The sequence below is a fragment of the Equus przewalskii genome, chromosome 3, assembly GCF_037783145.1.
Source record: "Equus przewalskii isolate Varuska chromosome 3, EquPr2, whole genome shotgun sequence".
Lineage (NCBI taxonomy): Eukaryota > Metazoa > Chordata > Mammalia > Perissodactyla > Equidae > Equus > Equus przewalskii.
The window spans coordinates 114,952,699-114,979,025 of record NC_091833.1 but is presented as its reverse complement, the minus strand read 5'-3'; the positions used below and the strand labels follow the sequence as shown (position 1 = coordinate 114,979,025).

At 58.5% G+C, this 26,327-nt stretch overlaps 1 protein-coding gene across 2 annotated transcripts in view; it reads right to left on the bottom strand.

Annotated features, from left to right (window-relative positions):
- The window catches only part of SORCS2 (sortilin related VPS10 domain containing receptor 2), a 485,786-nt gene extending 462,548 nt beyond the window's left edge, over positions 1-23,238 (bottom strand). Inside the window, exon 1 of one of the 2 annotated variants that reach the window (XM_070613348.1) lies at positions 22,676-23,238. In XM_070613348.1, coding sequence (XP_070469449.1) covers positions 22,676-23,152 — 477 coding nt within the window. In that variant the 5' untranslated portion in view covers positions 23,153-23,238. The remainder of the gene's footprint in view (positions 1-22,675) is intronic. The other variant, XM_070613347.1, reaches the window with a different exon arrangement.
- Between the last annotated feature and the right edge of the window lie 3,089 nt (positions 23,239-26,327).

Sequence of the window (26,327 nt, the reverse complement as noted above, 5' to 3'; positions counted from 1 at the left end):
GAGCCTGCTGGGTCATGTGGCACTGCCCATCCTTCTGTCCCCGGACCAGCCACACTCACTCCCAGCTCAGCCCTGGTCGCATCACAGGCTCCTCAGCCGCCCGACTGCCCTGCCCCCTGCAGGGAACTATTTGTTTGACGTTCTCCATAGCACTGATCACTATCTGAACTTATTTTACTGTTTTTGGGGTTTGTGTCTGTCTCCTCTGCTAAAAGATAAGCCTCACGAAGGCTGGAATCTGTCTGACGTGATCATCACTGAAGTGCCACCACCCAGCACGGGCCCAGACGGTCACAGGATACGCGATACAAATATGCTTAATTTAATGTACTTCGAGTTAATTCCCCAAGTCTCAGTGAAGCAGCTCCTCCTCCAGGAAGCCTGCCCGGACTCCCATCCAGAACGAGCTGCCTGCTCCTACTCCAGCTGCCTGGTGGGTGTTTACTTATCTGTCTGTTCACTGGACTGGGCGGTTCTGGACGGCAGGGCTTGTGTCTCTCCCTGTGTCCCACGTGCCCACGCAGGCCTGGTGCGCAGTAGATGCCCCATGAGTTTTGCCAAAGCACTGGTGCACCGACATCGCTCCACCTCACAATGGCTCACACAGCTCAGAGAACTGGGTGATTCTCGCCTACCCTCCGATCCAATTCATGCCCTCGCACACCTGGACCTGGAAGGTCAAGGGTAACCCAGACACACGGGGAGACACTATCGGCTTCTCTGATTCCTCTGCTCGCGCTGCTCTCCCACCATCAGACACCTGGAGAGCTTATTCAAAATGCAAGCGCCGGGCCCACCACGGAGTCCTTGCAGGACAGCTGAGGGGGGACAAGCTCCCCCGGAGAATCTGGTACACACCAAAGTCCGGGAACCACTCCTCAGGGACATCAGTTCAGCAACTCAGGGAAAATGAAAAACAAAAGGGGTGAAATATTTGCCGGTGAGGACTTGGGGACATCTGTGACCCCAGGGCGTGTAGCCTGCCCTGCAAGTGTGAAGGAGAAAGTCAATGTGATTAGAGGTTTAATTGGACGCCTCCACAGAGCTGATGCTTTTGCCCACATAAGTAATTGTGATTTATTAAACAGCATTCTGCTTATTAAAGCTTTCTTCCCTCTCTCTGACGAATCATTGGGCCATTGCTTTGTTTTGAAAAAATCCTTCCTTTTTAAAAATCCTGTGTGGGTGCTGCTTAATTAATCATTTACTTTCTATAGCAACTTGGAAACATAAAAGAAACTAAACGTGCAGCGCAGCGTGCTGAAACAGTTTGTGGGATATTTCACACCGACTCACCCCTCATCGCTTCCCATGGCACAGCGACCAAGCGAGCACGTGCGAAAGAGCCTGCAAACAGAGCAGCACCTGGGGACCAGCCCAGCGAGGCCCCTCCACGCGAGCAGGGGCCAGCGAGCGCGTGACTCAGGGACTTTCCAGACCTGGGGAGCATCCATCGGCCCCACCCCCTCCGAGCAGGCAGCAACCCACCCTTGCCTGATTCGATCCCACCCATCAAAGTGAACACTGAACAGATCCTCCCAGGAAACCAGTTGGAAGGGACAGCGAAGTCTTGGCCTGCCCAGGACACGCCCGTGGCCCCACTTGGGTCTAGGAATTCTGAAAACAGGCCTCTTCCTGTCCCTCTGCCACTCCTTCATCCACTCATTTCTTTTCTTCAGTTATTTCCTGAGGTCCTACTATGCACCAGGCCTTAAATTAGGTATTAGTGTGCAGAGATGAGTCAGACGAGGCCCCGTTCCCAATACTGCATCCCCGAACGCGGGAGGCCGCGCCATAACCAACGCCACACACCGAGAGAGCGTGGCCGGGTCACCTATCGTCCCCAAGCCTTGGTCTCTGCCTCAGTTGCTGGGCGAACCCACTGCACGGAGCAGGCTCTCCTTCGCTGCAGGGCGGCCTCCCCCCGTCGGCACTGCAGCCAAGGCAGGTGGGAAGAAGCCGGGCCTCGGAGTCCACAGCCTCTGCTCCGTTCCGGCAACACACAGCCCGCTGCTCTGCGCAGCCTGTGGCGCCTGGTGTCCTAACCTGTGACTACGTCCAATGGATCTAGGACTGAAATCCAGTCCACGAGCCTCTGGCTTCTTGAATCGACTGAGCCAAACCCCCTCTATTTTCCCACGGACGGGAGGTGCCGCTGTGCGCACAGTGTGGTCACACGAGGACCTGGGCTGGGGCAGCTGCTGTGGGGGGGGCAGCTCCTGCCTCCACAGCCGGCCCGTCTGCCCTGTAGGGCCCCCCAAGTTCCCTCCAAATTCCCAGCCCGTGACAGCATTCTCACGCTGCAATCATCCAGGTGCCCAGGCCTCAGCCCAGCCCAATTACACCAGGCAGCAGACACGCTAAAGCCAAATAAGAGAACCCAGGATCTGCAGGACTCTGGCATCTGGCTGTCCCACGTGACACCACCTGACACCATCCCTGTCTTTGGGAAGCTACTATTTCTGATAGAGACAGAAAACAGACACGCACATGCACACACGCAGACAAACAGATGAAAAGATAAACCAAATACAAACTGTGTAACATAATTAAGGAAACAAGAGGCGCAGGCAGAGAAAAGAATGAGGACACACTTAAGAGAGGGACCGTGAAGCCTTTACCAAGGAGGTCCCCAAAGTGAGAAGGACCCAGCCACTCATTCCAGGCAGAGGGAATCGCCTCGACACAGGCTCCGAGGCAGGCAGGGCCTGGCACGTTCCAGAAACCGAGTGAACACGGCGCGGCAGAGAGCAGCGGGAGGGGAGATGGTGCAGGTGTGGTGGGCAGGTAAGTGGATTTCATCCCAGGGGCACAGGGGAGCCCAGGATGGTTTCTCACGGACATGAACATGGTGGACGGACCCGTCTGACAGATGAGCCATGACTTTCCTATTGGGATTAATATTCACAATATCAAAGCATTGCCTTCTTGACCTTTATCATCAAATTCCCACGGGCTGCAGAGAATTAAACACACACACGGAGTATGAAATCAACACTCAGTTAAATACAGAAAAGGTATCAAATCATTTTTAAATTCCCCAGTCTCATATTTCCATCGCAAACACCGAGAAGAAACAGAGAAAAAGAACATGCACTATGTTTAACAAGGCACAGTGTTTTAAATGTGTTTAATCTCTAGGGAGAGGCATTATTTCACTGGGCTGAAGCTGATATCTATAATTAATATCTATGAAAAGTTGAACCCAAGAAAAAAACTTTTTCAGGCTAAAAATCCTCATGTGATTTCTAGGTAATTAACAGTTGGGTCTCCACCTCGGTAAAAATAGGCTTCCACCTGAAAGTAATTTCCTTTTTGGCTACCGAGGCCATTCTTGGAGTGATGGAGGAGAAGAAAGCGGTTAGAATCCATTTAAGGAGCGCAAATGGGAGGTAACACCTGGCCGAATGGGAGGCGAGCCGGCCAAGTGCAATTAGGAGCACAGAATCTCCTTATTTGGGGTTTCTTTAATTGTTTATTCCGATTTTCTATTTCAGCCAAGTCAAATGGCTCACAAACCTCCAAAGATGAACTCCGCCTCTGGAGGGGCCCTCCTGACCGGCCGCCCGTCCAGCAGCTTGGCCCACACGGCCATCCACTCACACGCACCCGGGGAAGCCAGGCCACCAAGAGCTGCGAAGATGTGCCCAACATCACTTAGCTAACCAGTGCGAGAGGCAGGCCTGGGACCCCTTCACCATGACCCCATCTTGGCCTAGCTGTCCCCTCTCCAGAGATTTCAACCATCCCTGAATCCCTCAACCCTCGCCATCCTAAAACAATAGGGACCCATTCAAGACCCTGGCCCCGGGAAACCCTGCCGACGAGCTCCCAGCTGCCCCAGCCCAGAGCTACCCACCCAACCAGCCTTCCTCGGGGCCTCTTTTCTTGCTCATTATTTAACCGTTGGGTATTTTTCCTTTTCATTCGTTTATGCATTGTTGTCACACACACCCACACGCAACTAAATAATAAGTAACTCGGGAGCAGAAGCCGCAGGCCCTGAGCGGCCTTTGTCATGGGTGTGGAGGCCACGCTCTGCCCCCACCCTGGGGACCACCTTCCATTCTAGATGCTCAATAACTACCTGCTGATTTGATATCGTTCAAAGTTGGCCAAATTATGCCTCCAAGTGGCTTAAAAACCTTCGTCCTAAGTAAAAGCACCCAGACTCAGAGTCTGCTGATACGGGCCATCTGTCCCATGGAGCCACCAAGCAGGTCTACATACAGAAGGAGGGACCAAGAGCCCCAGCATCAGGCAAACTAATTAATTGTGCTGTTCCGGGAAGACGAGCGAGGGCAGAACACTTCGGTCTCCTGTGTGGCCTTGTGGGGGGCTGGGGTGGGGCAGAGCAGGGGAGGCCAGGCAGAGGGGACCGCAGGTGCAAAGGCCAGAGAAAGAAGAGGAGGGGAGGGACCTGAGAACGGTGGGTAAGGGCTGCAGCATGAAGGCTGGGGGAGTGGGGGAGAGAAGAGGGCAGTGGCAGGCTGATAGCCCCCCAAAGATGCCCACGTCCTAACGCCCACAATCTGTGCATGTGTTACCTTATAAGGGACTTTGCAGATGTGACTAAGATGGGGAGGTTATCCTGGACTCCCCGGGTGGGCCCAATGTAATCGCAAGGGCCCTTAGACAGAGGCAGGCAGAGGGAGACCTGACGTAGGGGGAAGCCATGTGATGATGGAAGCAGAGCTTGGGGTGATGCAACCATGAGCCACGGAGTGCCGGACGGAGTCAGAGAAGGAGATAGAGATGCGATGACAGTGCAGAGACTGCGGTGATGCAAGGAAGGGGCCAGGAGCCAAGGAATGCAGACAGCACCTAGAAGCTGGAAAAGACCAGGAAACAGATGCTCCCCTGGAGCCTCCAGAAGGAACCAGCCCTGCAACACCTTGACTTCAGCCAGTGACACAACTTTGGACCCCTGACCTCCAGAACCGCAGGAGAATACATCTGTGTTGTTTTCAGCCACCAAGTTTGCGGCGATTTGTCACAGCAGCCTTGAGTGAATGGGCCCCAGCCGTAGGACCCACCCCACGGCCCCCCATCGCTGGCCCCCAGGTGGACCAGTGCTGGGCTGGGTGGCAGTGCTCACCATTCACAAAGACAAGGCGAGCTGATCTCTCCCTCATCTCTGCTTTCCAGGCTTTGCCATCAAATGGGGGCAAAGCTGGGGCCACTCAGCAGCACTTGGCGCCACCCCCAAATTCCCCGACCTTCACAAGTAGAACAGACTCGGGCCTGGGAGCCCACCAGCAAGCACAGGCATCCTCCACGCCCATCGGATGACTCGCTCTGCTGGCAGCATCGTCTTCTTGCCACAACCTCAACTCACTGCTGACCTCAGCCACTCTCTGCAGAGACCAGACATGCTGGAATGTGCTGTCTCAGGAAGGGGGTGAGCCTCCCACTGCTGGAGGGAATCCCAGCTGGGACGCGGTGACCTCCGCGCGCCCTGGAAGCTCTGAGACTCCTCCTTGGCAGCCATCCTGCACACAGTAGGTGCCCACATGGTGTCTGCTGAAAGGATCCACCTGGAGAGCCTTCCCACCCAGCAGCTGTGCTTTCGGCAGAAGGAGCCGTGAGCAGGGCTGGCTTCCTCCTGGGGAGGCAGGAGGGGACCGTCTGTGATTCACCTTCTCCTGCGAGTCCTGCCAGACACCCAGGGTGGCAGCCCGGAGGCAAAGGCACTGACGTGGACTCGCGGTCACCCTGCAGAGGGCGTCCAGGCGCGGCCCGTGCCCCTGCTGCAGGGACTTCACGGCCGAGAGTTAGAGGCAGGAATAAAAGCCCCGGGACGCCTGTCCTGCACCCCACTGCCTGGAGATCCCAGCCATGGCTGGGTCATCTCTACCAGGAAGGGCCCCAGCCTGAGAATGTGCAGACCCCAGCAAGTTCCCAGCCTTGGACCCTGCTCAAACCACTCACCCTCCCAGGCTGTTTCCTCGTCTGCGAAACGCAGTCGCCAGGCTCCCAGAGTCCTCGAAACACCCCCGTTCCCTGATCCAACTCAGAGGTTCTCAATCTTTGGGTTGAGATTTTGGCTTAAAGGCACCGAAAGATTCAAATCACGGCTAACGAGCGAGACCATGGGAGCCTCGAGTCCAGGCCGGGACAAGCACACAGTCACTGCCCCACTCCTGACCACCTCGGTCCCCGTCACCACCTGACAGGGCTGTCACCAGCCCTGCCCGGGCCGTCCTGTGGTCCATGTCCAGGGCACAAAGACCTCGGTGTCCCAGGAGATGCTCACCTTGCTGGGGCAGCGTCCACCACCCCCTGCACCTCACCCCAGGACCTGTCACCACAAAGCTCCATCCGCCAGCCTCGTCCCAGTGAATCCACAGGGCATGCTGACCAATGGACAGCACAGGCACCTGCAGAGGACAGCCACAGGCCAGGGGTGCGATGCAGCGGAGGCCGCAGGCCAGGGGTATGATGCAGCGGGGGCCGCAGGCCAGGGGTGCGATGCAGCTGGGGCCGCAGGCCAGGGGTGTGATGCAGCGGGGGCCGCAGGCCAGGGGCCTCCTCCACCCGTGAGCGTGTGGATGTGGACTTGGCCCCGCACAGAGCCGAGCAGCCCAGCCGACTGGCTTCACCAGAGGGCAAACCATAAAAAGCAGAAGTGAGGGAGCTGGTCTGGCCTTGCCAGCAAGAACGGCAATGGCTCTGCCACCTTTTCCAACAGAAATCATACAGCCCCAGAAGTGACCCCCTGGGGGAGCCCAGGGCCGTGGGGGGAGGGGGGCAGGCGTTCTCCCACAGGGTCACCCTCTGATGACAAAGCCAGGAGACATTCAAGGTCGCCGCTCAGCCCTCTTCCAAGTCCCCGCACTGCCTTCTGGAGGGTCCTGCCCACAACTGGCTCCCGCTCAGGCTCAGGCCGCATGGGACCAGGGCTGGGCACGGAGGTCTGGCCTGGCAATCAGAGCATTTCAGCCCTCTGGCCAAGAGGACGGGCTCAGGGTAGGCACATGACCCACAGAGGCTGCTGGGTCTCAGCTCTGGACCTCTGTTGAGAAGCCCTGGCAGGCAGTAGCCATCTTCGGCCTCCGTTTCCCATGGATTCCTGACCCGGGAGGGCTGTAGGAAAAGGACACCAACACCCCGGGAAGCAGAATCCAGACAGAGACTGAGGGACCAAGCCTGGTGCCAGCCATGCCTGAAGTCAGCACCCTAGACTTTCTGGTTCTGTGAGCCTATGATTCCAGTTTTTCACTTAAGCTGGTTGGAGTCAGGTTTCTGTGACTTGTAACCAAGAGTCCTGCTTAACACGCCCCCTCTGCACAGCATCACAGGAGCTATGGGAAAGGCAAGGAATGGGATCACGCACCCCACCCTCAAGTAACCTTCACCCAACCAGAGAGATCTGACTGACTGGCCAGAACACAGCCAGGGGGCACCCAGTAGGCGCTGGGGAGAGAGGAACACCCCTGAGGGCTGTGTGAGAGGAGCCAGCTTCCAGGAGACAGGAACCCCAGGAGGTGTCTCTCCTGGAGGCCCCTGCACTGGGCCCCGTCTTTTCTGTCCACAAGAACCCCTCCTCCCGCACTGAGGGCACCGGAGCTCTGCAACTCAGGCCGCTGAGGGGCTTTACCCACACGAGCGACTGGGAACATTTTTGATAGAATTAGGCAGAAACAGACACCAGATAACATTCATTGTCTACTTGCACCACTACAAAAAAGCTGCCATTACATTTTCTTCCAGGTGGAGCGAGAAGAAAGGGGATTAAGGATTAGCTGACAGTCTCAGCCACTCACTGGCGCCCCCTCCGCCTCGTCACGCCCGCTTCCCTCTCGATGGTCGGCTGGGACAGGGACGCACCTGGCTGAGTTTCAAGTGGACGATCCATGCCTTTTAAAAGGCCCCATAACAAACGCCAGGCAAGCGACCTTCCCACCTGTGGACCCGCCCGTTCCCACGCTCGCGAGCCGCCCCCAGGCCTGGTCGTCGCCCTGCCGTTGTTCCCGCCACCTGGATGTCCTCCGTCCTCCTCTCCTTTTCCTGCCTCCACCTCCGGGAAGCTCTCCCAAATTTCTCCAGGCGGGGAGGCTCAGGGCGAAGGTTTCACCCTGCAGGAGGATGGGACCCAAAGGCAGAATTTACTGACTTAAGGAAAAGCACAGACAGGTGACTCTCTCACACAGGCGAGTGCGAGGCCTGACTCAGCCCTGCTCTAAACATTCAGACGTCCTGAGGAGCAGACGGAGCTCCCGGAAGAGCCCCGTGGGCACCAAGGTGCTGGCAGCCAGCTGACCACCACCCCCTCCGCCTCCCCAAAGCCTCCCTCTCGTAGGCTCAGGGATGACAGACATGGGGCGGCGGGCGGTGGACCCCTGGGCCCCCTTCCTGTCATAAGAGGGGCTGACGTGCAGTGGGTGCCAGGCGTGGTAACCAGCACTTGACTGGAATCCTCACCCCACAGCCACGACGGTGTGCTGGGAGGGGCACCGTGTACCCCCTTCTTACAGGGGAGGACTTGACTGGGAGGGCCCAGGCAGCCGTGAGCCACAGAGCCACCATGCCAGGCCCTCCCATGTCCAGAGCAGGACGTGGGTGCCCAGCCAACAGAGGAAGTGGTGGACAAGCACGGAGGATGAGGCCAGCCTGGGCACTGGCCCTGAGCGCTGCCCGGCTGCAGCCCTACAAGCACAGCCCGAGGTCACCCTCCAGATGACACGGGAAATGCCACCCCTCCTCCAGGGACCCTCCCTGACCGCTGGGCCACACAGGCCTGGCTTCCCCCACCCCAGTTAGAGACCCCATCACCTGTGCATTCCTTCACAGCGTCCCTCCCACCTGCTGCTGCCCTGGTGTCCCTGGGTGATTGTCTGCCCCCCTCACTGGGCAGGCACCCTGTTTGGTCTGGACCACGTCACCGCTTCCACCTGGCAGAGGGTCCGGCTGGAGCAGGTTCTCAGTGACTCACTGTCAAACAAACAAATCAACTACACAAGACATCTCGCTGAACCGCCCTCTGGGGCAAATGCAAATTTGGGCCAAGACCCCGTGGGTGTCAACAAAAACTCACAGACTCCCATTGAGGAGCGGGGTCATCCTGGCATTCGGCCCGGTGACTCCTGGCCTCACACAGGGAACACCAGCCTGAGGCCGATCCAAGCTTAGGGGTCAGGGCCTGCCTGTCAGCCAGGGGGAAGCCTGGCCGCCACAGTTAGGGAGCGCTGCCTCCACTTCTCCAAGCACACAGGTACCGGGGTGAGCCCGCCGAGAATGTCCCCCAGGAGGGGCACGTTTCAGCACACGTGCCGGCCACACGGCCTCCCCACTCTGACTTCCCGGCAGGTGCGTTCCAGCAGATGAGGCCCAGGGTTTCCTACAGAGAGGGGCATCTGGCCCGATGCTCAGCACAGGCTCCCAGCTCTCCCACCCCAGAGAACACCCCAGGGTGGGCCAGCTGAGCCCAGAAGGTGGGAGGGAGTCAGAGGCCTTGGAGAGGGAGGTCAGCGAGACCTGGGCGAGGGAACACACCCCTAAAGGATGGGGAGGGTGGCGGAGTGAGCAGGGGCCCCCTGAGCAGAAGCGGGCTGCCAGCACCGAGCCAAGCCTGTTACATGCAGGCGCTTTCAGTCACGGCAAGGCCAGGGGTGGTCTCATTACCGCCCTAAGAAAGAGAGAGACGAAATTCTGAGAGCTTAGCAGGTGGCCGGGGCCACACGCAGCTAGGAGGTGGCAGAGCAGAACGGACGCCCCACTGGAGGGTTGTGGGTATGAGGAGGGGTGTGAGAGTGGCATGGGGCAGGCTGGGGTCCCGGGGTTAGGCGGGGGCCGGCTGTCTGTGTTGGGGACAGATGGGGAAGATAGGGCCACCTCTACACTCTGCCCTTCGGAAGCCAGGGCAGGGGAGCCAGGAGGCCTCACACACCCAGCCGGCCTCTCAGAGCCCCTCTCAGCGCTCACAAGACCCCAGACTGGGGCAGGGCTGCAGGCTCAGCTATGGGACGAGAGAGAGGGCACTGATGAGCCCACAACAAACTCTGGGGACCTGGAGGGAGACACAGGGCGAGATCAAGCAGCCCTGGGGCCCTGCTGGGACCTAGACTGAGGCGGAAGAGGAGAGAGCCACAGCCTCTCGTCCTTAAACCAGCCGCAGCAAGTCCTGCTGGGGAGCCGCGAGGGCTCAGGGAATCATGTCTGCACGAACTCCACACGGCATGCGGGTGGCAGGCAGGCCTCTGCCCCGGTCAGGCGACAGGTGCCCAGCACATGGACGGGCAGTGCACTGGGGCTTCCTGCAGAAGGAATGTGAAGCTGGAGGACGTTGGGTCAGTGTCTGATGGCTGTGCTGACATGGCATAGCCATCCAGGGGAGCAGCCTCGGGGATGGAGGGAGCAGGGCAGGGGTCTCGTGCTAGAAGCTGGAGAGCCTTGTCCCAAGACGAGGGCTTCAGAGCATTCCTAAACGCAAATGCCCCATTCCCAGGGCCCCTGTGCTGCCCCCTCCCCGGCTGTGCCCACCACACTCCCATCGCTGGTGTCCCTGCCCATCTCCCGGAGAGGCCGAGGGCGCCGGGCAGGCCGGGCGGGCCTTCTGCTTCTCCGTGCCCAGTGTGCCTACAACGAAGCCTGGCCCACGGGGAGGGGGCGCAGGAAATGTGTCTGCAGAGGCGCAGGGAGGGGCAGAGCAGAAGACCAGCCTGCCTCCAGTCCCTCTGCCAAGCCCTGCCCTGCAGTCATTCCCCGAATCTCTCAGTGGACAGTGTCGCTGAGAGGTCATTTGGAAACGCTCTGGAAAGCAGGAATCTGGAGCAGCCTGGAGAACTGAGGGCAATTTGCTTCCTTCCCCAACATGCCACATGGACGGCCCCCAGCCCCCTCCCTTCTCCCAGCTCGGAGGTCAAGGTGACCAGCGCCCAACCCAGCCAAGTCTTCCTCCTCCCCCTCCCAGAGCAGGGAGGCGGCCAGGCAGGGAGGGGCCACCTCAGCGTCCAGGGCTCGTCCTCCCTGCTTTTTCTGTGCCAGGGAGGGCCCTGGGGACGGTTCAGGCAAGCTGCCGGAGGTGGGGTTCTGGGGAGAGAGCCCCGAAGCCCCTGTCCCGCTAGACCAGCCCCGAAAGACCGCAGGTTTGCGATTTTCTCGTGACCGCCCAGGCCTCTGCTCAGCCTCAGGCGAGACGGAAAGAAAGTCTGACTCGATCTCAAGAGGTGAGCATTCCAGGCCATTATTCACATCAGGAAACTTGTGAAAAACCAGATGTCAGCGAGAAATACTTTCTCTAAAAGTGGACTCTCGGAGCCGAACGTTTCACAAAACGCTGCTGGGCTCTGCTCCACTTTAGCAAACTATTCAGGAAATGAGGAGAAAACGGAACCACGTAAAATTCCCCTAAAGAGAGGGGGCAAGCTCCGGTCCCCACTGCCATCTCCCCGGCACGGCAGGAGCTGCCCGGCAGACCACCTCTGCGGCCGTGGGGACTGAGGCAGGGCGTCCGCCCTCCGTGCCAGGCGCCCCTGCACCCTCCCTTTGATGAGGGGGGAGGGGCAGGTGCTGGCAGCCCCTTTGGGGATCAGGAAACCGAGGCACAGCAGGCCCAGGGCACACGCCCCAGATCAGAGCTCCCTGTGCAGCCCGGGCCCTCACACCGGCACATCAGCAGCCCTGGAGGCGCAGGGGGAACCCCGAGGGCCAGCTCACCCTCTTGGGCAGGAGTGGGCGTAAGGGGAGCCCGCAACACCATGGCCCCAGCCCCAAAACAGCACCTTTTCCATCTTTTTAAAGGGAACATGCTCATGGGACTGTGAAGAAAAGACATTCATGGACATGGAACCAAGGCGACACGGACAACGGCGGTTTGGGGGGGCTCCCTCCCAAGGGGTCTCCGGGACCTGCCGGAGCCTGGTCTCTCCTCTGGGAGGCTGGCCACAGGACATGCTCAGGGGGCTTTGACGATGGATGAAGAAGCGGGCAAATCATGTCCAGAAGGACCCTTTCTCCAGACCCCGACTTCCCGGCTCTCCCCAGCTGCTCTCCCTGAAAGGTCCTCGTGTCTAAACCAGCCCAGAGTCGTCTGTCTGTGTTGAAAAGCAGACCAAACCATCTCTTGCCTTTTCTGTTTTGTTTTTTGTAAGTGAAATGAGGCTGGGGCCAGGGATGCTATTTAAAAGCCCCCACTTAATTCTGGAACTGGTGCTTTCTCACCACCGCGCGCCCTGGCTCCTGGCAAACCCACTGGGGCCGAGGGGCAGGGGCCTGGCCAGCGGGATGCATGGGGGCACCAGGGCCAGCTGCACAGCCACCACCATGAGTCAGAAGCTTCTGGACTGCTGTCCCTCTGTCTGCCTCCTCTCGGGCAGGAAGCAGATCTCGAGACTCCAGCGGCTCCCAGCTCTGCAGAGAAGGCATTGTGATCCTCTTTGCACAGGGGTGGGGACTAATTGCTGACCGTGACTGACAGGGGTGACCATGCTCTGGTCTTTCCCAGATTCCTCAGCAGAGAGGGAAGTGGCTGGGCCTCTGAGCTCTGACTGCCCTTCAACCCACGGTCACTTCCTATCCTACTCATTCCATAAGTTGTCAAATGTTCACTGAGCATCTACTAAGCACCAGGCACTGGGGACAGGGGAGGACAGATGGACAAACGCCCCCATCCCCTGGAATCCATACCCTTAGGGGCTTGTGAAGGTGAAGGAAGGGCAAGGGTCTGGGGGAGACAGGACGCTGGGAGCAGGGGCTGGGGGTATGGGGGGCAGGGGCGGCAGAGAATCATTCCCACGGGGTCTGTCCGTCCCTTCTCTTTCCCACGAGCCATATGCTACATCGAATTATCATCATTTCCACATGCCTGCGATTCCTTCTGCCGGCTCCTGAGGACCACAGAATTCAGGGGCCCAAGAAGCTGGATGGAAAACAATGACCTCTTTCTTTACACCAGCCCCAACTGCAACTGGGCATTTCCTTCCATCATAAAGTAAGCGACAAGTCACAATGGTGTCACCAGGGCCTGGGGCTTTGTCACCGACAGGAACCACAGCTATTTCCGTGGCACGTCACAGTTGTTGCTGATCTCGAAATGTCGTTTACGCTCGTCACAACTTCAAAACTGTCAGTTACCACGCCGGCTGCTGCCTCTCGTTGATGTCTTTCTAGAGAAATTAGTTTTCGTATTTTCATAACTTGATTGCCATAGAATTGATTTCCTTTTAACCCTATATATTTTATTCTATGTTCATTATAAAAACTACATTCTGAGAAAGTTCCATGGGCTTCTCCTGACTTGGGGTGGGAGGGAAGTGTTTGCCACAGAGAGAGCCAAGAACCCCTGTGCCAGGTTGGGGGTCTCAGAGCCTGGAAACCCCTCTGTGTGCGTCCTGGTGGCCCGCAGTGCCTGCCCCCGAGCGAGGCAGACAGCAGCCGCCACAAATCACGGACGGAGGGCAGCTGCGGGGATCAAAATAAACACCCTGAAGCCGCACTCAACGGTCAAATGATAAATCAGAGAATAAACTTGGATGGGTTAAGTGGTATTGATGGGAATAAATTGAGAAAAACACAGGATTTTTTATTGAGTGCTTTATTTTTACGGAGTGAAAATTGAATTACTTAACAGGTCAATGAGGTGGTCAATGGGGAAAAGAGCCGCAAAGCAGGGAGGAGGCGAAAGGTGCTGGAACTTGAAATGCAAGCTGCTGACCTTAGGAAAGTGGCCGCTCCCAGATGGCACCTCCCGGAGGAGTCTGATCCCACCCCCAGCCGGACATCGGGTCCCGCAGCCCACTTCCGACTTTCCAACGTTGGCGGGTCTGGATTTCCAGGGCTCCGAGCACAGCCCCCTCTCTTGGGTCACACATGGCAGAATCCCGGGGTTATCAGAAGAAAAAACAAACCAGAGCCACTCCCACTGCACGGACTCGCTGCTGTGTCCTCTCCACCTACAGGACCCCCTTTAACGCCGTGAGTATTTCTCCTCCAAAAACACGGGGCGGGGGTTTCTTTGGGGATTGCAACCGCGCAACCAACCAGCAAGCAGGCAAAACTCGAGGCAGACACAAGAGCGATCTCTGCTGTGGTTAAAACCTCAGGCTCAATCAGAAGATTAACAGAGAATCCCCAGGCGATCCAGCAACCCCGCTCCAGGGGATGCGCCCCAAAGAACTGAAAGCAGGGGCTTGAACGACATCTGCGCACCCTGCACGTGTTCACAACTGCGTTGCTCACAACAGCCGAGAGGCGGGAGCAGCCCAGCATCCCTCGTTGCACAGATGGACCAAGAAAATGTGATGCGTCCACACATCGGAACAGTACTCGGCCTTACAAAGGAAGGACGTTCTGACACGTGCCACAACACGGACGGACTTCCAGGACATTATGCTCAGTGAAATAAGGCAGTCACAAAAAGACAGATACTGCACGACTCCACTTACATGAGGTCCGCAGAGTCATCACCTTTTTAGAAGCAGAAAGTAGGATGGCGGGGGCCAGGGGCTGGGGGAGGTGGGATGGAGAGTTGTTGTTTAATGGGGACAGTGTCCATTTGAGAAGACGAAAAAGTTCTGGAGACGGATGGTGGCGACAGCTGCACAACAAGATGAGTGTGCTTAATGCCACTGAAGTGTACACTTAAAAATGGTTAAGATGATAAATTTTATGCTATTTGCATTTTACCCCAATTAAACAATAATAATAAAGAAAAAGGAATAACAATATTTCTTGCACTAAAAAAAAAAAAGCACTCAAGAGTGAAGGAGTTCGAACCCCATCTCTTATTAGCTGCGTGACTTCAGGCAAGTCCGCTCGACGCTGCGAACCTGACTTATCTGTAAAGTGAATATAAGATCGTACCACCTTGCGCAGTTTCCAGGACCAAACGAGATAACGCATGGATGTGCTTGACACAGCAATGGGCACGTCAATGGGGGCTGTGATGATGAACGTTACTGTTACTAATCAGGAGCACTATGTAAATGATGAGCAGTTGTTATTATAAGATAAAATGACCCCAGAAGCAGAGGCAGCGAGGTGACCCCGCTGTCTTGTCGCTGAGGCCTGAGAGATGCTATCTCTATTCCTGGCACTTCAGAAATACCAGGGCACAGACACTCACACAGCAGGCCTTCTGAATTAAAATTGATCTGAATAGAAGCAGCCACACTCGGCCCGGCTCTTTTCTTACTTTAATTTGAACTTAATTTATCTCTGAGCATCAGGAAATGGCACCCTGCAACCCACGTGCCCTGCTGGAGTTGAGCTCAACATTGCAGGAAATTATCTGCTTTTGCGGGAAAATTACTAAGGAAAGAGAGTGCCGTTATTTTAAGATCTTCGAGCTGGTGTGAGAAGAAACTAATTAAATGATTGTAATTTTCTGTGCAAACAGTAACTGCTGCAGAGATGCAAAATGAGAAGGAACTTTTCCGCCTCAAAAGAACATCGGAGTTAAATTTTTTTTCAGTTCTCCAGTGAGAGCTCACGTTCTAGCGTCCCTATTAAAGGTTTAAAACGACAAAGGGAGCTTAATCGACATAAAGATGATGAGCACAATATGTGCTCTGTGAAGTGTCCCCAAATAGTGGGGCTTCAGCAGAAAGGGTTTTGTTGCTGTTCTCAACGGGCTGTATGTCAGTCAGTCTGTCGTCGCAGCTTCACGGGGAGGCTGAGGGCAGTCACCTAAGTTTACAACCCCGCGAGCAGGTCAGGGTCTGTCTGCACCTGCGGGAACCTGCAGTGGCGAGGGGTGGGCGGTGCAGGCACCACAACCCGCCCCCCCAGCCACGAGGCAGAACCGGAGGAGCAGGGGTGGGGGTGGTGGGGCCTCTAGGAAAGTCTCCGCGTGCAAGCCAGCAGTCTCATCCATAGGGGATGAGTTTTGTGTTTACAAAGCATTTCTTTTATGCATGGAATCCAAGCTCACACTCAGGATGAGGCTTTCGAAGGACCGCCATAGCGAAAGCAGGCTGTTTGAAGAGACCCGCACACAGGCCGTGGATGGAGGCCTTGCCGCCCCAGCGATGAGAGCAGGGTCCCCTGGCCTTCCAAAGCGGGGTGGGGGGAGGATGGCCGGGAAGAGTGGCCGCAGCCCGGCTTCTCCCCACTCCACAAAGCACCGGTGCAAACTCGGGAGCAGGAGGGGGAGGGCGGATGGGCCGTTCGTAAGAATCTATACATAACTCACTCTTTGGAGGCTGAAAAAACACAAATGAGGAAGCCCCCAAATGGAAGGCAATTTTCCAGCTCCCTGTCGTGTTTTCCTACACGGGGAAGGGCACAGGGACCCGCGGCACGAGCCCGGCTTATTTTCTAATTGCTCCAACTCTGTACTCCCTGGCGTCATGTCGAGAGTCTCGGCCTGCCTCTCACAAATAGTAATACAATCAGAATTAAAATACTGGCCACTCTTCAGGAGGCCTGTGCACGCACAGGGCCGCGTTCGAGTCTGAAGGGGCGTGCAGAAGAATGAAGTTAATTTATGACCTCTTTAAAATACTCTCAGGAACCCTCGTGCGGCTACAAATTAAATAGCCACTTTATTAAAGTAAAAGTAGACCTGTGCCAACGTGCTCAGGAACTTTATTAACGGGGCTGTTTCTATGCCTTCTGCCAGGCTTCTTGACTGAGGGTGTGTCCTTTCTGTGCCCATGGTGCTCTGGGCTTTTCAGAACCCCGTGCCTTTCCCTAGGCGTTAATGCTCTCACCATCCCAACCCCCTCCTCAGCCCAGGTGACACCGACTCCAGTCACCCTTCAGAGCTGCTTGAACATCACCTCCTCCAGGAAGTCCTCCCCGACCTCTGGATTCACATAGCACCAAGACACTCTGTCATGAAGTCCAGTCCAGATCAAAGGTTTCACCAGGGCAGGAGCCGTGACTGATTTTGCTTGTCACTGGATCCCCAGCGCCATCACTGGCTCCCCAGACCCTCTAGACAGCAGCTGATTTGAGGGCTAATGTGAGGCCTTCATGTGGTGCCCCCAGCACAGAGAGAATGCAGAAGACCCTGGGTGCCCCTCGGCACAGGACAGGCGTCCCCCTGAGCCTGAGGCCTCCGGCTGGCACACCAGGACGTTCCCTGACTCTGCCCGCCCAGCGCACATCTCCACTCACTGTCACCTGTCCCACAGCGCAGGCTTCCCTCGCTCTCTCATCATTCTCGATCCAGCTGCCAAGCCCAGGGTCCCCGACAGGCTTGCACAGCCAGCTTCCTGCCAGCAAACATGACAGGTACTCAGCACTGATCACCGCATCCCTTGACCTCTGTCTGCCTCTGTCCCCTCTGGGTGGCCGCTGGTGGAAGCTGCCAGGACAGAGAGGTACTTCCTCTGGGTGGATGCCCCCCATCTAGACACTGACCAGTCACAGCTCAGCCACCCGAGAACCAGACCCCTCTCTCCAGGCCAGTTCCCCCCGCCACCAACATGCCGGGAGGCCCCCACGGTGTGGAATTCCAGAATATCACACGGGAAGTTCAGCAGACTTAAACACAAGAGCCCGGGGGGCTGGGGCCACCAGGCTCGCCTCCGAGAGTGGAACGGAGCTGTCATCACGAAACCACAGCCGTCAGACGCAAGGCTACAAATCTGCTCCGTCGCCAGATTTGGACCGGTTCACTCAAGAACCTGAAGTGCTTTGTAAGAGGCCTCACGGTCTCCGCGCCGCCGGAGGCTGGCCGTGAGCCACGCGGGAAAGAGAGAGGCCCGCCAGGCAGGGGCGGCCACGGCCTGCCCGCCCCGCATGGAATCTTCTCTCAGACCCACTCTCCTGTCCCACTGCCCCCTCCAGGGTCCTGATCCGGGCCTGGCCATCATCACAGCCTCCTCTCCGAGCCTCCATCTGAGGTCTCACCTCTGCAGCCCCTCACCAACCCCCCCCTGCACACTGCCCCTGGGGCGCTCGCTGAAACTCAGGCCCGACCCTGATAGCATTCACTGAGCTCTTGACATGGGCCTGGCTCCCGTCTAAGCACTTTACGTGGATTATCCTACTTAACCTGCACAACCAACCTAGGAGCCTTCACTCCCCCAGTTCCAAGACACCAAGGCCAGAGCGCTGAGTCAATTTGTCCAGGATCTCAGAGCCGGCAAAGAGCAGGGCCAGGACACACACCCAGACAAGCGGGCTCCAAGGCTTAGGCGTTAATAACCACCACCCCATACTGCCACGTTGGGCTCTCCAGCCTCATGTTTGGGATCCATGAGGAGCCGACTTCAACCAGTTTTTTCCAAACTTCTTTGTTCTGATTTCTCTCCACACACAATGCAGTCACTGTCTCCTTATACGACACATATGCACTTTCAGATTCCCATCTCCCAGACTTCTCTCAAGCTGTTCCTGCCCCCTGGAATTCCTCCCCGTCTCCCATATGCTCCCCTTGCTCATTCTATAGACCCACCCTGATACCCCCTCTTCCATGCAGTCTTCCCGATTTCCCCACTGGGGCAGAGAGTGCTCACCTATCTTAGCTGTTCGTGTCCATCCTTCTCTCCCCACAGGACTACTCTGAGCTCGGGGACACAAAGGTAACTGAGACCACTTCCCTGCTGTTATGGGCTGAATTGAGCCCTCCCCCAAAAAAACCACATGTTGAAGTCCTAAGCCCAGGACCTCAGAATGTGACTGTATTCGGAGACTGGTTTTTAAAAAGGGGTTAAGGTAAGATGAGCTCACTGGGGTGAGCCCCGATTCAACATGACTAGTGTCCTCAAAGAGGAGGAGATCAGGACACAGACACAGGGAGAAGAAGACCATGTGAGGACCCAGGGAGATGACGGCCACCTACGAGCCAAGGAGAGAGGCCTCAAGAGGAAGAACCTAACGACACCTGGATCTTGGACTCCAGCCCCCAGACCTTCGAGGACATCCGTGTCTGTGTCTGCGCCCCACCCATCTCAGGCCCTGTGTTATGGGACCCCGGAAGCTCATGCACCTGCCTTCCAGGAGCCTGACATCTGCCAGGTGTCACGACTCAGTTCCCACCTTCAGCAGCTCCAGACTTCCGATGCGGAGCCTGGCTCTCTGGGTGCAAGATATGCACAAATAGCAGGTTCCTCAAGACCCCGGAGCAGAGAAGGTGGAGAATCGGCTCAGAATTACCCCTGCCAACCACTCGCCTGGACATCCCCAACCTTGCAGACACAGCACAGAGCAGAGACGGAGCGGGAGGGGTAGGGAGGGGAGGGGAGAGAGGCGATCTGCTGATGAATAGCGACAAGGCTGCCCGGTGGAAGCTCACGGTCAAGTCCACTAAGGCATCAAAGCTGAAGTTCAAGCGCCGTGGGGGGAGGAGCACAGGTGAGCTGTGCTTAAAATAAGCATAATAAACCGCAACTTGCCACCAACGGTAAAATTGGGGCTGGGCACACCGCAGTCCCATTGGGGTCACTTGAAACCGCGACCCCGGAAGCAGAGCCCAGCGCTCTGTGCTATTGATCCCCTTCAGATCACACCCCTGCTTCTGAGCGCGGCTCGGAAGGCGCAGAACCCGCTCTGGATCCATCAAAGGTGACGCCGGTTGGTTTCAGTGAAACATTAATTTCGCACCTAACAATTTGTTTCTACAGCGAAACGGCAGACAGAAAGGCAGTGTTTGAACTTCCTAGGAGGCCCCTTCCACATCTCCCCGGGAGCGGGAAGAAATCAAGCCTCGGAGGGAAGATGCACAGATGTTCCCAGGGCTGCGGCCACACGGGCTTGTCTCGGAACCCGCCTGAATCCCACGATTCCTTTCTGCGGATGCCTAAAATACCATTCAAAAAAGTCTATCCCTCTCATCCAATGCTTTTTTTAATTTTGAAAACACCTGACAGGGTAAGGCAAACGCTTTCTCTGCTCACGTTGACCACATCTGCAGAGCGAAGTTTCTTGGGTTTCTCTACCTGGGCAGATGAAATGAGATAAAAATTTTAAAAGACTCCACTCAGCAAATTGGCCTCAAGTGAGTTTCTTTCTGGTTGTAGCTTTCAAAGACGGTGCTTTCAAGCGAAGGTGAAACCAAGTGCAGAATCCTGGCTAAAATCTTTGGCCCTGTGGCTGCCGGCTGAGAACAGAGGGAGCAAAGCGCATTTCTAAGACACTTGGTGTGCCGAGACACAGTGCCACCCATGCGTCGAGCACTGAGAAATAACTGTTAGAAAAAGGTTTTACTGAGCGCCCGGTTCCAGCTTTCACTCCTCTTGAGTTTCCCCAGGCAAGGTGAAACTCCTAAAGCACCACCCGCTTCCCAAGCCCAAGGATGCTCTGTGTCTCCAGAGAGAACTCCAGCCTCCCTCGACTTCCCATTCCAGAGAATAGTGGGGGGGGGGGGGGGGAGGGGGCGGAGTAGGAGTGGGAAGGGGTTTAAGCCAAGTGCCTGGGTCAGCACTCCTATGCTATCTGCCTTCCCTTCACCCCACAGACGCTGACCCTCACTAACAGTAATGAGGTCCTTCTGGCTCCACCTCCTAAGTGTCTGCTAGGTGCCAGGCCACGCCCTGGTTCCCACAAGTCATCTCTGCCCTCCCATCTCCCCGTGGCCAGAGGAGAGAGGCACCTCCCAAAGTTCCGCTCCAGTTCTGGACTTCCTACCCCCGCTAAAGAGAGGCCAGCACCCCTCCCATGCCCCACTCCCAAGTCCCCTCTCCTAGCATTCACCTGCCAGCAGTCAGGATACAAGCCCAGCCAGTCGCTCAACCCAGCCACCGCCTCCAAGGAGCAAAGCCAGGTGGGCTCCTCTGACAGACCCCCCAGGGCCCCAGCCCTGCTGGCCCATGCTCCCGGCTCACTCCCTCCAAGGAAGCTGAGCTCAGAATGAGGCGAGTGGGTGGGGTGTCCGGGAGTCCTGAAGACACTGGCCCCACCTCGGAGGCTGGTCCCACCTCTCAGTGTCTCTCTCTCCCTTTTTTCACCCCTACCTCCCCTCATGAAGCTAAAATGACAAAGGGACTGGAGTAAGCTGCTGGATCAACACCCTCAGCAGGTGGAGGTGGGGTGGGGGCTTGGTTTAGATATTCTGGCTCCACAAAATTGATTTTCAGCGCTTGTTCCTTGAGTTACGGGTTCCTGGGTTTCGGGCCCTGAGTTACAGCTGCAGTTATAAGCTATGGGACACGCTTTGCTCAGGAGGATGGGGGGGTACTGAAGCACTGGGCCCAGCTGCACCTCTGGGGTCTGACCCCTCTCTCAAGATGCAGACGGGGATGGCCCCCAGTGCTCTCCTAGGGAGGGGCTCCTTGCTGCCTTCTGTAAAGCACCCCCTCCGTGCCCCGACTGACCAGGGAGTCAGCTCCATCCCTGGCCCCCCGCCCCGGGCTCTAGTGTGACTGGAGATGGCAGAAATGACCAGAGACCTGAGGCTTGGCATCTGCACCCCAGCAGCCCCCAGCTGGTTGGGGAGGGGGCCGGCAGGGCAGTGGGCTCTGGACAAATCACGCCCATCCAGTGCCCACCCTACCCTGACATGTCCATCCACCATCTCTCCCTTCTCCAGAAGACTCCCCCACCTCAGAGGACCCCAGCAGGGCTAGACAGTGTCACCCAGCCCCAGGTACACCCCTTTTCTGGCTAGGGAAGTGCTGGATGCCCGCCCCTCCTCTCCCAATGGATGCAGGGGCTCCGGCCCTCCGCTGCTTTCTCAGGACTTTGGGGAGCAGTGGTCAAGGAGAACAGCCAGGGGTCAGCCATTGCACAGGGAGCAGACACTGATGGAAGGGAGGGAGGGCAGATTCCCATCTCTTTTCCCAACACAGCCCGTCCCCACACGCACACACAACTGTCACCTCCCTACAGCACTCCCCCTCCTGAAACTGGAGATGACCCGCCTAGGGCTGCCTGGAGGTGACCCCAGCATGACCACCGGTCATCTGATCAGGCGGGGGGCGGGGGGAGGGAGGGAAGCGAGGCTGAGGCACCCCAGGGGAAGAATATGAGGGTATCCCCATGCCCCGGGGATGGACCACCGAAAAGGATGGAGCGGGATCTCGGAGGGGTAGGAACCACAGCGCTGGTGGAAGGAGGCGCCGGAGGACCCGAAAAGAAGTGGCCTTGCCGGGCAGGGGGGAGTCGGGGTCGAGCTCCCAGCTGGAACGAGGCCAAAGTCGCGGGGAAGGAGGAGGGAGGGCAGGGAGTTCGCCGCTCGCGGGTCCGGAGCGCGGCGTGGCGCCCAACTCAGTGAATACGCAGATCCCGGCGCATCCAGGTGCGCCAGGCGGCGGCACCTCAAGATAGGCGCCGGTCACCCTAGGAGAATCCGGGGAGAGGGGTGGCTCCAGAATCAGACGCGGACCTGCCACGAGCTGGGTCCGGGGCAGACCAGGGTGGAGGGGGTCCTGGAGACAAACTCCCAAGCTGAGCGGACCGGGTGGAGTCTGAAGGCGATCAAGGCGCAACACCGAGTTGGGGGTAATCCTAAAGGGCCTGGAGGCGCCCCAAAGTGGCCAGGGTTCCAAAGCCTCTGGAGATCCCCCAACCCGTAACCTGGGATCTGGAGGCCAGTGGGGGCGCCCCTGAGGTGGCTCAGGGTCCCGGAAATCGGTGGGAATGTCCTCCGATGTGAGGCAGGGCGCTCACATATCCAGGGACCTCTCCCCAAGTAAACGGTGGCCAGAGGCCAGTAGGGGCGCCGCCGAGGTGACTCGCGTCCCCAAGTGGCCGAGAACGCTCGGGGTGACCCCGGAGAGGTCCAGAAGTGGGGGGGCTCCCAGGAGTCCGGGCCAGGGGCCGCGGGGGGCGCGCGGAGGTCACTTACGCTGCTGTTCTCGCCCGTCCAGTGCACCATCGCCTGGTTGTGCGTCGCGTCCCCCTTGAGCACGAACGACGTGCTGATGAGCGAGACCTGCGCCCGCGAAGCCGCTCCGGCCACCGGCGCCGCCCGCGCCCAGCGCCTCTGGCCCGCGGCAGGGGCGCCGTTCTCGCCGGGACCGGGAGCGGGACCGGGAACCGGAGCGCCGGGCTCCGCGCCGCGCGCCTGTCCGTCTTCGCCGCGGCCGGGCAGCGCGCGCCCCGCGGGCGGGCTCGGCATCGCCCGGACCAGCCGGACGCGGGGACCCAGGCGCCCGGGCTCGGGGGAGCGCCCCGCCGCCCCGCAGGCGACCAGCAGCAGCAGCAGCAGCAGCAGGAGCGGCCGCGAGCGCGGCGAGAGCGGCGGCGGCGGCGCCCCGGGGCTCGGGGCTCCGGCGGCGAGGCCGGGGCCCTTCGGGGCGCGCGGGGATCCCCGGTGCGCCATGGTCGCCGAGGGGCGGCGGCGGGGCGGCGCGGGCGAGCGAGACCGCGGCCGGGAGAGCGGGAGGGCGCTGGGGAGCGCGAGCGAGAGCGCAGAGAAAGGAGCCGGCGAGGGGAGGGAGCCGGCGGGAGGAGGGGACTCGCCGCTCCGCCGCCGCCGCCGCGCGGCTGAGGACGCACCGCCACCTGCCGGCCGGCCCCGCGCCCGCCGCGCGAGCGCCAAAGGCTCAGGGCCCAGGGGCCAGGTCCCGGGGAAGGTCCCCACCCTCCATGGCCACAGAGCCCTTTCCTCCCTTCCTGTTCCCCCCCTGCGCCCTCCCTCCTCTCCCGCCCTCTTTCCTTCCTCTCTTCCTTTCTTCCTGTATTGACTGAGCACCTACTGGGGGCCAGCCACTGTTCCAGGCACAGAGGGGTGAACAAGTGCCAGGTGCCAGGCCCTGGAGCTGACAGTCTGATGAGCGAGACAGCCCATACCCATGTGGACACCTGCATAGACAAAATAACCCCAGAGAGCCACCATTTGGGCAGACGGTAAGTGGGGACGGCTTCTCCTGTAGGGGCCTCTGAAGAGGTGACAGAAGAGACAGAACACAGTGCCACGAAGATCCAGGAAGGGGCCTTCTAGGCAGCAGGAGGGCAGAGCAAAGGCCCCGAGGTGCCCCCAGCCGAACCTGGTCCTTGCAGCCAAGCCTGTGGCTAGGCTTCAGGACTTGCAGACAGTGGCTTTATGTCCCAACCCCAGGGGCCACCAAGGGGGCAGCCCCTGAACAGGAGGACAGACACCTGGGTGGATGGAGCATCCAGAGGGAAAGAGTAGGGGGTGATGTCCCACCCAGGTCCCACATGGCAGGCCACAGTGAACAGTGTGGAAACCGAGGCTCAGAGCACAGAAAGCCCCCACCCAAGGTCACAGGCTACCACAGATTTCGATATCAGTTCGTTGAGCACCCACCCTGTGCTCCCCATTGGCCCCAGGGAAAATAGACAGGAGCCGGAGCTTCTCCGAGGCAAGGCCAGGGTCAGAGTCAGCTTTGCGTCATCCTCTGCCAGGCTGGGGATCACCCTGCCCCCATCCTTCCCCCAGAGGCCCCTGCATTAGGTGAAAATCTTCAGGCTCAGGTCCCTGTCACATCTGCCTCCCAGCTGGGTCTCCTTGCTCCAGAGAGAGCGAACCTAACAGGCAGAGGAGGAAAGTCTCGAACTTTCAGGAAAAAGAGAGAGTGGGGGTTCCCTCCAGCCCCCAAAGAGTTGAAGCTCCCAGCACCCTGTCTTCTCCTACTTGCTTGCCCCGCCCCCCACCCCAGGCTCAACCACAAGTCATATCCAATAACAGACAGCGGTCACCAGGGCTGCCCTGTGCCCAGTGCTGGGGGATACGGGGCGGGGGCCTGGATATCTGAGAAGTCTCCTCCCTTGGAATGTGCCCTCACCCCCTCCCTGGTGTAAATTCCCAACCTGTCAGATTCTAAAGCTCCAGCTCAGGCCCAGGGGCAGAGAGGGACGGAGCAGCCGGCAGCAGGGGGAACATCTCGTCTAGAACAGGGAGCAGAGAACACGGGGTCAGTGCAGGGCTAATGGGAGGGGAGATGAGGCAAAGCGGGGGCCCAGAAAGAGGCTGACCAACCAGCCTACGCCACAGACCAGCTGGCGGGAAAGACGCTGCCTGGCAGTTAGAAGAGGGACGGGGCTGTCCCTGCTCGGACACACATCCCACAGGCCTTTCCAACTCTCTGAGTCCCCATCTCCCCAGCTGTGCCGGAAGGGGCTCCCAGGTCTCCAAGGCCGGTTCCCGTGTTCCTTGGCTTTAACAGAAGAAAGCCTCAAAGTGCTATCCTCAAGAAAACTGACCGTGACACAGCATTGAGCACCTGTCCGTGCAGGCACTTTCTTAGGGGCTGGGTGCATCCTGGAAAAGAAGACAGGGTCTCTGCTCCTGGGGGTGACGTAGCAGGCTATCTTATGTCATTCTTACCACCAGGCTGTGAGGTGGGTAAGACTGTCCCCATTTTACAGTCGAGGAAACAGACTCAGAGCGGTGACCAGCCAAGTTCAGCCGGCCAGAACGCGTCAGAGGCCAGACTCCAGCTCAGGCTTCCTGGCCCCAGGATGGCGCTCCCTCCACCCCCCCAGGTTCCTTGTCACCTGTGTGTGTAGGGCACTAAGGCATTCGGGCACGTTGCTCCTCCCAGGCTCAAGGAGCGGCTCAGCCAGGCAGGGAGCACATAGGAGCACATCCCCACCGCCACCCCAGGCTCAGACTGAGGCGCACGTCGACAGTGACTTGGTTAAGGTCCACGACAAACCGGGGGGGAGGGTCCAGACCTGGAATGCAAGTGGTGGGACGCCTCACCAGTGCTTTTTCCAGAACAATCAGCCTCTGCCCTAATGAGGCTGCAAGGCTTTCAGAAGAGCAGGATTGACTTGTCCCTTCTCTGAATCCAAAGCTCAGAGACGTGGTGACTCCCCCAGATCACTCGGTTCACAAACGTTGCTGGACACAGGGGCAAATCGATGAAGGGGACAGACAAGCCCCTGTGCTGGTGAGGAGCTTCCGTCCCATCGCGGACAGACAGATCCCAAGGAAACTCACTGCAGACAGTAGCAAATACCCCAGAAAATAGGCGTCATCCGCTGGAGATGAAGGGGTCCCTGAGGGGTCAGCTTACTCGGAGCAGCGGCCGTGGGTGTGGCGGGCAGAGCCAACCCAGCAGAGGGAGGAGCCGTGAGCGAGCATCCCAGCCAGAGCGGCGTGTTCAGGGACGGAAGGCGCTGGGCTTGATTTGTATTCACGGATGGATGCGAAGTCGCTGGAGGGTTTTAAGCAGGGGAGTGAGACCAGCAGCATTTCTACAGCCATCACGCTGGCCGCTGCGAGGACAGGTGCAAGAAGCTACTCTGGAGCCTCCTGTCCAGGTCCAGAGAGAGGCCGTGGTGGCCGGGCACACGCAGGAGGGGAGAACGGAGGGAAGCCCACCTCTGGGCCCTCCCTCCCCGCTGTGCTCACCCTCCTTAGTGATCCACATCAGGGACTCCGGGACGCGGGTGCAAGAGAGAGACATGGGGACGTGTAGAAAGCAAGGGATTGCTGGTTGCAATGAGGCATCCTGTCTGCCACCCTCCGGAGACCACAGAGGCGGTGCCGGCTGTGCCCCCCCAGGCAGCCCACGGCTCAGCAGGCG